The 14,955-nt window shown below is 39.0% G+C and overlaps 1 protein-coding gene and 1 long non-coding RNA gene across 3 annotated transcripts; one reads left to right on the top strand and one right to left on the bottom strand.

The window, feature by feature from the left end:
• The first annotated feature begins 134 nt into the window (after nt 1-134).
• Nucleotides 135-14,749, top strand: LOC117600100 (epidermal growth factor receptor kinase substrate 8). 2 transcript variants are annotated; one of them, XM_034315100.2, is made up of 10 exons: nt 135-537; nt 7,789-7,862; nt 8,608-8,843; nt 9,296-9,635; nt 9,728-10,941; nt 11,253-11,370; nt 13,366-13,644; nt 13,726-13,894; nt 13,965-14,100; nt 14,163-14,749. In XM_034315100.2, the coding sequence occupies exons 2-10, from the start codon at nt 7,817-7,819 to the stop codon at nt 14,232-14,234; spliced, it is 2,610 nt and encodes an 869-aa protein (XP_034170991.2). In that variant the 5' UTR covers nt 135-537; nt 7,789-7,816; the 3' UTR covers nt 14,235-14,749. The 2 variants fall into 2 exon arrangements, with proteins under 2 accessions (XP_034170991.2, XP_034170990.2); XM_034315099.2 differs by having other exon boundaries at nt 136-537; nt 13,366-13,662.
• On the bottom strand, nt 1,964-5,169 carry LOC117600111 (uncharacterized). The gene is made up of 3 exons (XR_004580385.2): nt 4,370-5,169; nt 2,438-4,242; nt 1,964-2,353 (listed from the first exon to the last, which is right to left on the bottom strand). It is a non-coding gene; the product is annotated as an uncharacterized LOC117600111 (long non-coding RNA).
• Nucleotides 14,750-14,955: the final 206 nt, after the last annotated feature.

The raw sequence follows: 14,955 nt of genomic DNA, 5'->3' as shown, positions 1-14,955 counted from the left end.
GATATTTATCTTTGTTTTATTTTTTTCATACGTTTCAGTAATTACAATATCGGTTATTTTATTTTAACTCAATTGCTTTTCAATTATAATAACACCTTTTTCTCAATTTTTCCATCTTTAGTACACCTCTATTCCAGCGTGTCAAAACTATCCGATTCCGTTAGATCTAAGCGCCATATTCTACAGGTTTGCTTCAACCAATAAGAGAGCTTGGTATCAGGAATGCACCTGGGCAGAGCAGGTAAGAAGCGGTCAGGCAGAGAGCAATCAGGTAGTCGTTCAGGTATTTCCAGTCGAGCATGATCGGCACGTAGCTCTCTGCCAAAAAGCTTTCCCTCCTCTTTCTCTCTCTTTTTCCCTTATTGGTGTGTGCTAATTGTGACAAAATTTGTAAATAGGTAAGTAAAAAACAAAGTGAAACAGTTTCGTTCGAGTTCACGTCGGGTGAGTTGTGATACTTCAATGTCTGCTGGTTCCGTACGGGTCCCGAACTACGAAGCAGAAATCCAGCGGACTCGGTGAAACGCTGCTGTCAAGGTATTTATGGAAATGATTTCTGGACTGGAGTCATTGTACCGAGTACACCGACGTGGATTTCTCCCCGCAGAAAATCTGTCGCGGTCACACCTGTTGCTCTACGTCTCCGATAATAATCAACGCACGAGCATATCTATGTATATGTAGACTGTACCTAGTTATGGTAACGGATTTCAGTCGGAAAAATCCCGGTATTAATGTCTACTCGAATACTTTGTAATTGACACATGTTCGTATTTATTTCATTCTGTATAAAAAAAAAGATACACGTTCGGAGTACTCGGTGACAAATCTCAATAAAAGTTGTCCTTACTTATAGTTGCAATATAAATCTTTATATGATAAACAATGTCGTTCCATAAGAGGGGATTTCTATTTCGAAGGGATTTTTTTCCCCATCAACTATACGAACATCAAGCGCGCCTAATACATCTCATAAAGATACTTGAACGATCAATTGTAAATCGTAGTGAACATTTTTATCGTCTTATCACTATTACAATGATTCATTCATCAGGTTGTTTTGAAATTCATTTCCTCATTCTTTAATCAGTTCCCTTTAACTGTTTTGACAACTTAACCTAACTTTTTTAATAGTACGCAGGTAGCGTATCTAAATATAGAAAACGCGTCGAAGGAATTTAATGCGTGCAAAAGTAGTGGGATCGTTGATTATGGAAATGAGAAAGAATAGTGAATGTGTTATTCTTCGTCGTTTAGTAAGGAGGTTCCCCGCCCATGACATTTCTAATGGACATTCTCCGATCCAAGCAAACACCGCGTTGTTTATCGTTAATCGATAACGCCTTCGAGTTTTAAACGCGATTGTCTCGAATAAAATCGTACCGCGTTAAATTACACTTGTATGTACATACAACGTGGAACCTCTTATCGACGAGATAGTCGATACTTGGGTGCAACTACGACGGCTATTTCGCAAGTTTTTACGGTACTTATTCTTTTGGTACACATGCAGTTTTATTTCGCCTAGATTTACAATTATACCGTTCAACTTTTTTAACGATACGGGCCATCGAGAAAGAAGACGCCGACAGCTACGGGAATGTACGGCAATCACCTGTAATTCACGCCTACGAAATACATACCTACGTACTCCTCCATTATGATTGCCGTGACATAAATTGCAAATATTTACCGTACTCCGCGTCCATCGATATTGCATCGAACGACCTTCGATATCCTAGCGTACAAAGTGCATGCGTATTAAAACGCTGCTGTACGTTTTTTGCTAAATTGCGCGTTACAACGTATCGTACTAAATTCTCGTACCACATGCAATAATCTTACAAATATAACCGTGTAAGATTTCAACAAACAATTTACTCATTTAATTATCATAAACAACAGATTTTTCAAGTTGGAATTTTATCACACTTCCGCAAGCATAAAAATGCTAAACCCTTTTACAAATCTACTTAGTCATTATAATATATCGATAAGAAATAATCGCGTTCGAGTTAGCAAACTGGTACAAGTTGCTCGAACTTATCTAGAAATTGTTTCTTCGATAACACATATGTATTCTTGTTAATCTAACGATCATAGTCCACGAAACAGGTGACTATTCGCCACGTTTTAATAGTTAAGATTTTCCAGTTTCAATTTCGAGCATCTAAACGCAGTTATAAGGTTTAAAGAATTAATACTTACGTGGAAATAAATGAAAGATCGCCATTTTGAAGAAACTCAAATCTTAAGTAGCAGCGTAGGGGTTGAAACGCGACGGGTAACAGGTTGCTGCTTTTCAGAAAATACCTGTTCCCGGGTAGGGTAAGGGAACGCGAAAGGTAAACGCCTGTTGAAAGTAAACATATTGCGGATGGATAGCTGTGCGGGCATTGAAAAAGTGGAAAGAAAGTTGCCAATACGACTCGCATACCTACTGATCCGTCGATCGCGAACAAGTTTCGCAGCGAATGGACCGATCGAATGAACTTTTCACTCCTTTAATTTAAGCTAAATTAACCCTTTGTCGGTCTAGATGTCTCTTAGGCAAGGTGCAGCCCATAGACTACTAGAAAAAATTAATAGTAATTTTCAGTCACTCGTAAATTGCAATTATTTATTATTTAAAAAATATTTTGAAAGAACCGTTAATTTTCCTTAAATTTATATTTGGAAAGGAATATTGCGCCTCACAAGATTAGGAATGATTTTAATCGCTCTGTAAGGGTGAACAACCTTCGCGATCCAAGAGATGTTCCACGCACTGGCGAATGAAGGGAATGCGAGCAAAGTGTTTGTTGCTCGTATTATTGTAAATCGGGAAGATGAGGTTTTACGATGTTCCTTGTAAATCACCTTGCACCGTGCAACGATTACATTAACGATCGCATAAATTCTGCCCCTTTTTCGCGCGAGAACGTAGCAACACGTGTTACGTATATAATACATATAACTGGATCTTTTTAAACCTTCTCAATGTAAATTCATGAGAAATAATTGATACATAAAAAATTTTTTATTTGAATAAGATAGAAAAATTATGAGAGACGCGTGAAAAGATTCATAAATTTTTGACAGGTAGCGATAATTTAGTTGCGTCGCTTTTATGGAAACGGGCTTTATCGAGGCGGCACCTTGGAGAATTCGTTGCAGGTATGCAAGGAGAGATGCGATTACCAGGCGCGCAACTATGCAGCCGAGAAAACGCGAGAATGCCAGACTTTCCGTCCCTTTCCCGTGTCATTTAGACTTTGCAGCCGCGGATCTGTTTCCATTGTACGTGCCTTCAAATCGCCTATAATATCCTCTGCATAATTTTCTTGCATTACGTGAACCTCGTTACATCTCGTGCATTTACGAAACGAATGCCTACTATAATGTTTAATTTACGAGCATTCGAAGTGTAAAAAATGTCAGGTATTTTAATGACGCGACAAAGCCGCTTAAATAAATGGTCCCACGATTATAATTTCGAAACGCGTATCCGACACACCGTAAGAAAGATTAAACACCAGAAAACCTAACCTTACTACGTCAAAAATTCATTCACCGAACGACGAAGAAAAAGCTCGAAGCTGAACGTCTGTATCTAATGTCGGTTCTTCTGGGAGAATGTCCATGTTGGACGACGAAGAAGAAGGCATGGTAAGGTTGAATGCCGTTTCTGTCAAGTACGGTCAAGGACGTGGTTACTTCAGCGCATTCCCTAGATGAATTTTTCTCCGCTGGGCGTGCCCGCATCCATAAGCAATTATACTCGCGCTTGTCGTTTCCTCGTAAATATGCCGCGTTGTCGCGCACTTTTTATTCTTCAGCTTACGATGCCGTCCTAACCTCCCTCTTCTCGTCGACGCGCAATCGAATTCCAAACGTCTTCGTCGATCGATAGATCGATTTTCGCGTGGAATCGACGGAAATTAGCATAATTTAACCTCCAGCTTCGAACGTCCCGCGATAAGAATTTCCATTTCCGTCGTTACGTTTCAGTGAAACTGTAGATAGCTAAAATCCCGCTATCCTCAGCTCGTGATGAACGATCGTTAACGGTGTAAATGTAAAGCGTAGATAGGATACTTCACTTTCTACTTCTCGGTTCGTCTTTCGCGTGGTTGTAAACGGTATTCGATTTTTACGAAACACGTTTCCACGATTATTTCGTACCACGGATGGTTATTCTCGTTGGTGACCGTCTCCGGGAGATTTCCATCTCGAATAGATGAGAAACCATCGACGCGTTCGCTGTAAATAGACATTCGATTCGAGCAGAAATCTGGAATTTCAAAGACTCGCCGTGGAATTCTCAGCTCGCGGTCTTGAAATGCATTCAGCAACTTCAATCTCCGCTGTATGAACGAAGCCCACTCACCTTCCTTCCTTTTCCCTTCCCTTTTCGACGTGATTACTGTTAGGTCGCTGTTATGACATTTTCACTACGCAACTGAAAGACTATGCGAGAACCTGCCGCCAACAAGTCAATCGCCATGATCGAATCGAAAATGTAAATCGATCCTTGGTGCAACTGGACCAAACTATAGAGTAGAATATAGAAAAAAAATTGAAAGGGGGGTTTTAATTTATTCAAAGTGTCCAGAATTAATTCCACCAGTGTACATTTGTAATTAAATTCAATTTGAACGCGGGTACGAAACCACAAATATTCCAGTAATTCAGTCGGTGGTTACAGGGTGTCGTACATTTTTATGAGACACGATACACCGTGTCTAGAGAATAGAGAAGGAGGACAGCTATTTAGTGGCACAATTTCATTTCAAATGTATACGATTGTACGTGGCCGACGGATTTGGATCGTAGAACTATCGGTTAATGGTATTGCGTAACGTTTACCGATAGGTGACTCGATAAAAATGGGTTGTATCATCGACGGTGGGAACGGTTTGTTGGGTTCCCTTGAGATCGTGAGGCTAGTTGCTATCTCCTACGCTTATTTTCTTCTTTTACAATTGTATCCCCTTCTCTACAATGTAATGTCTACACGTTGAATGGAGTCAATAGAATCTACCGCCAATTGCCGACCTAACCTAACCTCGCCATTGTTTCGTACAGTACTTATGGCGTTTGATAGTTTGTTGCTTCCTAAAGTTCCATTTTTTTAATAGAACATATAATAAGGAATTCAGTTAATTTTTTTCTCAATTTTATACAGAATCGAGGGCACTTTTTATGATTGCAATAATGCCAATTGCCAACCTAACCTAACCTCGCCATTGTTTCGTACAGTACTTATGGCGTTCGATAGTTTGTTGCTTCTTAAAGTTCCAATTTTTAAATAGAACATATAATAAGGAATTCAGTTTATTTTTTTCTCAATTTTATACAGAATCTAGGGCACTTTTTATGATTGCAATAACGCGATCCTTAGCGGTTTATGAAACTTTGTTGCATCTGATAGGGGCACGTAACAATGCCTTCTCCGTTATGCGGATTCCCAGGCCTGACTAATCCTTGTGGCATAGTGAAAGCATTCAATCTGGACGAAAACGTTCGCCGGCCAAACCTTTCCACGTTTGGATTTCGAATATTAATTGCGATCGCGCCGCTTTTACCGGGCTTTAATTGCGCGACAGACAAACCGGAAAGACCGGGATTCGAAGCTGGATATTTTTCGTTCAATGCTCCAACAATCTACCAGCTGGTTTATCGACAACTTCCTCTTGCTCGAGTTTAACATTTCACTACGTATACTTACTTGCTGATTATACACGTGCTCGACATGGGAACTGGATAGGTGAACTAGAGTGGGTGATCAAATTATTAAAGTCATAGTATGAAAAATGAGTTTTTCGTGTTTGTGTAGAAATGGAGCCACAATTTTAAAGTTTTTAAATTGCGTAATTTTTAATCAATAATTCTCCGCTATTAAAATACAGAAAAATACTTATAAAAATAAACAAGTACATTTAAAAGATTATATTACTGCCTCAATTCTTTTCGGCATACTTTCCATGCATTTTAAGCAATTCATTTCGATTACTTTATTTCTAGCCCATACTTCTATCAAACGTTCAGTCAATTGACATTTATTAATAATAAATATTTCCACAATTTTTTTATGGGCCTGAGGTCCGAAGAATTTCTAGGCCAGTCAAGAACTTTCACTTTTTTCAACTGTGTGACATAACTTTACAAGTGTCAATGCATCGTAAAAAAATAACAAAAACTTTGTTTAATTCAGTTTTCATTTAGATTGCCGGATAAATAGATCCGTCAAAATAGGTATAGCACGTATGGTATTTTTGGAACTAAGGAGTGGGAGGGGAATATTTCATAATTCTATTAAAAACCAACATATGTTTTAAAAAAAATTATTTAAGTTTTTCTATATATACAGCAATAAAATCTTAAATGAGTCAAATTGACTCGGTCCGGCAATCTAGTGTTAAGAATTAATGATATTTATAAAAAATCATCAATTTATGCGAGTGGCTCTAATAATTTCATCACCCACTGTAGGTTATACAGGGTGGCGCTGGTTAAATTGGCTTGAAAATCTTTTCACTTCAACATATACTGATAAATATTAAATTTCTTATAAAAATTCGAAAAAATACATCCTTCCCGTTATGGTGCATTATGCACGTGACCTTTAAACATACATTACTACTACAAATGCTGGTACCATATCGAAGGATTGATAAATTTTACAAATAACACCGTTAAGCCCGCATATATAGGAGCTTCTATTTAACACCTGCCCGTATAAATACAGAACGTTCTCGTCCGTAACGAAGCATCGAATTAAATAAGTTTCTCTTGAAGCAAATTCAGAATTTCACATTCCTCCGCGCATAACTATGCAAAAACCAGTTGTTTTCATGGTTTCTCACGCATCTCCGAGGAGAGTGAAAAAAAAGTTCGAAGCGATTAAAGGTTCATGAAGTTTCTGAATGAAGAAACTAACATTCTAGACGTAGAAATAATATTTCTATTGGATCTAATTTATGGAATATTCCGAAGCTTTTAAAGCACTCGGATATATTCATTTCTCAATTTATATGATAAATCGATACCTGATTAATCGAAGTCGATATCTTCGTAATTGAACGGTTTATTTTCATGGATAATCTAATTAATAAATTATGGACGTTTATGAGAACGAGTTATAGATTGGTAAAGTGAACATACAGGGTGTTCCATTAAATTATTTTCTAAAATATTAATTTTTCAAAAATAAAATATAAAATAAATTAAAATCAGAATCAAAATTAAAATAAAATCTTGGATGGTATTAGGGGGCAATGTTAACCCTTTAATTACCAGAAAATTAATTCTAATTTTTACTACTTAAAATTGCATCTATTATTGGAGGTCAGTTGCTCTTTAACCCTTTGAACCGATTGGTCAGGACACGCGACGCGATGCTGGTCCCAGTAAAAGCGTTTGTCAAAGAGGAATATTTATCGGCTCATTGTGTCCGCGGGATCTCACCATCGAAGTTCGATAGGTGGAAGGCACGCGAAAGGAATTCTCGACATGTCTGGCGAGCGAATTAGGCTCATTGGAATTTCACTTTGGTTACAAGCTGGCTTTCGTGCCGCCAAGTATGGTCCCCATGACCCGGTAGCCGGATACGATACGCGACGTGCCAGTATCGGCTGCCTCCATCATTAAGTTATTAAACCTTGCGCTTGGCGAACCATTGTAACATCATTGAGTCATTAGGATACAACAAAATCACGTTCAACGTAGTTCTTTGCTCTTATTAAAAAAAAAAGAAACATGTCTCTATAGATTTGTTCAAGATGGAATATTAATTGTATGTTGCAGATAAAAGGCGTACGTTGATCTGGCCACGATGCCGTACTACAACAGCGGGCACAGTCCCTCCACTTACAATAAAGGTAAATTCGGAGCATTTGAAATTGAGGCGAGGATGGAAATTGAAAAATTCGCTTTGGAATTCATTAAATCCCTTCGATCCTCCGGAATAATTAACACTATTTGAAATTTGAGGCGAGGATGAAAATTGAAAAATTCGTTTTGGAATTCTTTAAATCCCTTCGATCCTCCGGAATAATTAACACTATTTGAAATTTGAGGCGAGGATGGAAATTGAAAAATTCGCTTTGGGATTCTTTAAATCCCTTCGATCCTCCGGAACAATTAACACTATTTGAAATTTGAGGCGAGGGTGGAAATTGAAAAATTCGCTTTGGGATTCTTTAAATCCCTTCGACCCTCCGGAATACTTAACACTATTTGAAATTTGAGGCGAGGATGGAAATTAAAAAATTCGTTTTGAGATTCTTTAAATCCCTTCGACCCTCCGGAATAATTAACACTATTTGAAATTTGAGGCGAGGATGGAAATTGAAAAATTCGCTTTGGGATTCTTTAAATCCCTTCGACCCCCCGGAATAATTAACACTAAATTACCCTAATTTGACTCATTTACAATTTTATTGCTGTATATATAGAAAAATTTAAATAATTTTTTAAATAGAATTATGAAATATATACAAATACTAATTCCTTCCCCTCCCACTCCTTAGTTCCAAAAATCCATATGCGCTATACCTATTTTGACGGATCTATTTGTCCGGCAATCTAGTGTTAACTAGATTCATAGTAAACGAACGTGTTTAGATGGAGGATCCAGTGGTCCATCCAGCACATCCGGCGGACGAGTCAGTAGCTCCGAGCCGACTTACATGATGGAGCATTTGGCCACGTTCACGGTCACGAAAGAAACCGGTATTGTTTATCCAGCGGACGGTATGCGACGACTTTTGCAGCTGGAGAAGAGTAACGGCATCTGGAGTCAAAAGATGCAGCTCCGTCTGGAACGGAACTGGGTACTGATCATGGACAATGAGACCGGGGTAAAGATTCATAGGAATGTTTCTACGAGAACAGATATAATGTACAAAGTGCCTCTGAAAAACAGCAACGTCTTATCAGCATTCGACATGAATAATTAATCCGATAACAAGTTTGCACAAGTGACTTACATATCTCTGGTACCATGTTTGCAATAGCAATGATACTAGTTTCTATGATAGAATATTTCAATTTACGCTTCTGTTAGTTAATTATTATTTTAATAATTAGGGTACACCTGTTGAACCGATTTTCATTTGAGGGCCATCGATCTCCACCGAGTGAATGGTAAAAATATTAACAATATTAATCGAATATAGGACGTTTCAGAGGCAGCTTGTATAACCGTGTACCGTAGAATGATAAACCACGAAGTGGAACATTTGTGAAATTACATTACGTCGAGGATTCGAGGCAATTTCACTTAATGCATCGTTGGTAAATTCGTATGCAGGCCGTCATGGAGCGATTCCCAGCCTCGTTGATACAGGAACCGACCGCGTTCACGTCGAGGGACCCGATGGAGATGTATAACAACATTCTCGTCTTCACAGTGGCGGATGACAGCGGTTCCGGTCAACGAGCAGAAATGCATATATTCCAGTGTCAAAGCGTCTCGGCCCAGGACCTGGTGGAGGATTTGAAGATGTTGCAAATGGGTAAACTGGTACCAGGTGGGTCGCCGAGAGGTCCCAGGGGTCGTATACCACCACCTCCGACTCTACCGCCACCGGAACCACCCTTGAACGGTGTCAACGTCCGGGAACAGGTGTCCGCCTTTAACGCTAATAATGGTACATCCTACTCTCGTTTATTATTTTTATGAATATTTCATGAAAGTCTGCGTACACTGGTAAAAGTGGGCTAATCGAATGCATTTTTATAGCCGACGGTCAGAACGATATATCCCGGGAGGAGAACAACGACGAGGTATCATCCACGTCCTCCGAGAAGTACGAACGAGACGTGACGATTCTGAACCACTGCTTCGACGATATCGAGAAATTTATCGCTCGGCTCCAACACGCGGCGGCCGCTTCCAAAGAGCTCGAACGTCGAAGAAGGAACAGGAAGTCGAAGAAGAGGAACCTAGGCGACGGTATGCTGACAATGAGAGCGAAACCACCGCCCGAGATGGAATTCATCGACATATTCCAGAAGTTCAAGCTCTCGTTCAACCTGCTGGCCAAGCTGAAGGCCCACATTCACGATCCGAACGCGCCCGAGCTCGTACACTTTCTCTTCACGCCGCTCGCGTTGATCGTGGACGCGTCCCACGACACCAATTACGATCCGAATCTACCGAGCAAAGTTGTCTCCCCGTTGTTGACCAGAGAGGCTGTCAATTTATTGATCAACTGCGTCACCAGCAAAGAGACTGAACTATGGCACTCGTTGGGCGATACCTGGTTGATACCGAGAGATCAATGGAAAGGTCACGTGCCACCGTATCATCCTATCTTCATGGACGGTTGGTCGCCCGAGTATCCGATCCCGGAGGACAGGGATCACGATCACTTAGCTTCGCTCTTGAACGCCGATAAACAGAAGAGGGACGAGCTTCCCGAACAGCAGAACGATCCTTATTATAATCATAGGGAGGTCGACGAATCCCACTACAGTAGCGACTACTTGGAGTACGAGAGCAGAGAAGAGCGCGGAGGGAACGAGTACTTCGAGAGGAATTACGGGCCTACCTCCGAGTTGTACAGAGAGGAGAGAGTGGTCGAGCAGACGAGAGCCCACAGCGATATATCCGTCGATTCGATCGAGAGAACACCGAGAGCCGGCGGTATGGAACGGGCACAGGAGGCCTGGCTGGACGACCTGCTCACCCGACACGCGAAGATCGTACAAGTCACTTATCCGCGAACGGCGAACAACGACAAGGAGCTGACCGTCGTAAGAGGCGAATACCTCGAGATACTAGACGATAGCAGGAAGTGGTGGAAGGCGAGGAATTCCAGAGGTCAAGTCGCGCACGTGCCTCACACAATCGTCACGCCTCACAATCCTTCTCATTCGAACGACAACGATGTTTTTAACAATCCGTTGTACACGAGCCGATACCCGAGGCAGGGGCACGGGTATAATTACGAGGTGAGACCCCCCGTCGATCATGTATGCTCGAAGAAAATAATTGCACAGGGAAAATGGCTGTAATGGATGATGCTCGAAGGAAGAGCAATAGCGAAACTGTGTCACCGCTTGTAATTGTTGAAGTCATTAGAAAATCGCTTTCTAAATATCTAGTCGTTTCTTAATGGGAAAAAGTTTGTATTTGCGATGGAATATTGGAATTTTCTTGTTAGCTATCCTTTTGAATATCGATGGAAAATGTTGACCGTGCGTCTATCTGATCAGTCGCTCACCAAATATACATTTTACAGTGTAATTTTTTTATATTTTAGGATTCAGAAATCGAAAGAACCAGCACTAGTCCAGGACCGGAAGCCACCCACCGAACGCACGCGATTCCACCTCCAGCGCCGGCAGATTGGGTGAGAAAAGAGAGACTCGGGAAAAAAGGTGAATTCCGATACTTTTAAGCTATATAATGGCTCCTAGCCGCGCATAGTTTTGTCAGAAACGAAGTCGATACATAGTCCCTATCGAGAAATTCAACAGCGTACACTTTAGACCGCCCAAGAAGATGGAAGGCTTTTACGAGTTTTGCAATTGAAATTGTTCGAGGTATACATTTGAAAGCGTTCTGATAGTTTTCACCGTGGAACAAAGTATGTCAACGTTGACCATTAATCATCGATAATTAAACGAGCACATTAACGCGATGGCGTCTACGTTAAGTCTGAAATCATTTTGTACACGCCGCACGTTTTATCTAATCGAATCATTCAACGATTTATAATCTCTTTTATTTTATTCATTTAATGACAATACCGTATTTTTCTATTTGTATATATATAAATATATGAAGAAAGTATATGCGAGTTAATATCTAGGTCGAATCGTCAGCATCGTTATCGCAATAGGAAGAATATTATATCCGTTTTCGAGCACGTGATTTTCAAATTCTTCGACCTGTATCCAAAAGCTTTTCTAATTTATAATCGCATATAAACGAGCCTGTGCTTCAATCCATGGATACATTTAGAAGAATTTTGAAAATTGTAAAACTTGATAACAATCTAATGAATCAGTATACTCTTGTTTCCTCCTTTCTGTTACAGCTTAAAAGGTTTATTAGCGATAAGAACTTTTATCTGATACAAGTTTGTGATCAAAAATAGAATTGCAGTCAAGGTAAAAGAGGAGAGAATGCTGTTTTACCATCAACAACGTGTTCGAAAACGATTCACTGAATCTTCATTGATATTTCACCAACGACTTACTTTATTTAGTTTCTTTCTTTTTATTTAATGATATATATGTATAATCAATGGATATCATTAGTCCCGTCAAGAGTGTTCGAGTACTTCTTATAGCGACCATAAGGGCGATACCATATTTTTTTATATTTATCGACTAACCAAATCTTAGTATATATATATATACATATGTATACTTTAACAATATAGAAAACGATATGTATAGTTTTATTCATAGAACTGTTGTAAAAGCGTCGAACCGTGGGCTGGTTGTGAAACCGTCGAATATAATGTTTTATGTTCATTCTGCGTTTCCGCTGACACCGTAGCGAAATCATTGTGTCCGTCCATTATTACTTTTGTATTTTGGCTTCATCGTGAGAAAAAGCTTCGGGTCGACAGTATTGAAGTCGTTGAATTAAATTAAGATCCTTATTATTAATGTTCGGTTCTCATGCTTGACTAATGACTCGTTACATTCTTTATCAATGGCTTCAATCGTCGACGAGGATCTTTCTTTCTTGATGCTTGTATGTGTCGTCCAATGTGTTTGTACGCATCAGTGTGAATCTAAGCTTGTACAAACAAAGGAGACGCCAATTGTTGGATTGATTTGGTAATTGCACTTATACGACGACCATTCGTTGTTCAGTCTTCCAGCAGAAATCCAAGCAGAAATAAATGATGAAGTTCTAACGATAACTAGTCGATCCAAGGAAGTGAACGAATAAAAATTTGTTTAACGATGCCTGCAAATAAGACACTTTTAAATTTACATTTGTATTCACTTTTTTGATAGAGTAACTCTTGATCTGTGTCCACGGGATGGGGATTCGATCCGTCCAGTATTTTCGTTGCACTGTAATTTATGTACATCACATGATTAATAAATATATTCGGTTACTTATTGTACTCGTCTCTATGCGTATAGTATACTCGTTCCACCTGTAGTTCAGTGAGAAATATAAACCATCTATATTTTTTGGTAAACTCGTTCTGCGTTCGTCGATAGATTTAATGTCGTTTTGCTTGCTTAAAGTGTGCTTTTAGATGTGAGAGGGTTCAGTGTTTCTGTTCTTCAGAAGTAGCGGGGTAAGTTTATTTAAACGTTTCATTATTTGTATCAAGTAATTTTAGTAATGACTGTAATCAACGTTACTATGATTTCTATCTTACACTAATTTCAATTTTACAGATGAGCCCTCTGATGTTGTCATCTCTAACAGTAGCAACAAAGTATCACTTGCTGTCCAGACTGAAATCATTAAAGAACCACCAGCAACACCTAAAGTTAAAGAGAATGAGAAACCAAAGGCTAATGAATCAACAGAATTGGTTCAAGTTCACCCTCCACCAGCCAACGTGTCTGAGGAGATTGTTTCTGGAAGAACAACACCTCCACCACCACCCCCACCTCCACCTTTGGAGAGTCAGTCATCGGTTACTTCAACCATATCAACCAAATCATTGAAGAGTAATTCACCTCCCATCGGTAAAAACAATTATTTTATTTCTTATCAAGCCGTTTAATGTTTGATGTGCTTTGTTTTTACAGGACTGCGCACTGAGAAACGGGTGCAGGAGGAGCTGAAACAGGTGTTAATGATATACCGGGAGAAGAAACGGCACGACAAAGATAGTTTATGTCCCAAGGTCTTTTTGGACCGATTTTCTTCACCCAGAGAAGTACAAAATTGGTTGACAGCCAAAAAGTTCTCAGAAAAGTATGAAGAATCTGTACAGAAGGTTCAGCTTTCTTTGAGAAAATGTTTCTAAGATGAATCATTTTTCCAGAACTTGCAGACAATTAAGGGACATGACTGGTTCAGAGGTGATGGAGTTAACCAGGCGACAATTGGAACAATATTGTGGTGTTGCTGAGGGTGGTAAACTTTTCGATGATATTGAATCAGCGAAAAACGAGAGCGAGGTAAGTTATGATGATTAAAATATTTTGAAGAGTGTTCAATCTTCTTTATTATGAATTTCTAGAAGAAGAGCCCTCGGGTGTCAAAATTGAAGCAGGTACTGGAGAAAGCTAGGCACAAAGTTGAGGAACACTGATACGACTATAAAAATACTCTTGAATAATTATACGATATGATACTTATCTCTGTTGTATATGTAACTATTAATAGATACATAAAAGAAGGTAATAGTATTCTAGCAATATTATACAAATTTGTATATCTGAGCATTGTACTTAAAGAGTATTTTTAGGATAAATGTTTCTGATGAGATTCTTCCGTACAAATTAAACGGTTCGTTTAATATTGATGTCAGGATTTTATTTCAAGCAATCACATACATTTGTAACAGACATAAATACGTACTCTAGCTGTATCACTTAATTATGTCGATAAACTATACATTCCATTTCGAATACTCGACTCGAAGTCACGCGCAACGTGAACACATTGATAATAATCATACGTTTTCATTTATTTTCCTGCGGTTTATAAAGGTAAATCTGTTATCAAGCCCTCGGAATACTTATCATTCGAACAACAAATTTCTTTGTAGAATGTAGATCTTCATGTAACAGCGAACAAATTAACGCAAGACGATCGTTAAACAAATGTAACGCGCATAATAAACAATATTCAGAACGTGGACTGAATAATGGAAACACTAGTTAAATGACCAATTGTAACAAGACATGTTGAGGCTCTAATTACTAAGCATACAAATTGTAAATTTTTATGTTGCTGCCTTGTATCATTGATATAATAGTATTACTATTTAAAATTTTGTCTTTTATTTTTTATTAATTATTTAATTATAA

This window comes from Osmia lignaria, chromosome 15 (assembly GCF_051020975.1).
Source record: "Osmia lignaria lignaria isolate PbOS001 chromosome 15, iyOsmLign1, whole genome shotgun sequence".
Lineage (NCBI taxonomy): Eukaryota > Metazoa > Arthropoda > Insecta > Hymenoptera > Megachilidae > Osmia > Osmia lignaria.
Note: the sequence above shows the minus strand (reverse complement) of the source record. Positions and strands in the feature narration are given on the sequence as shown.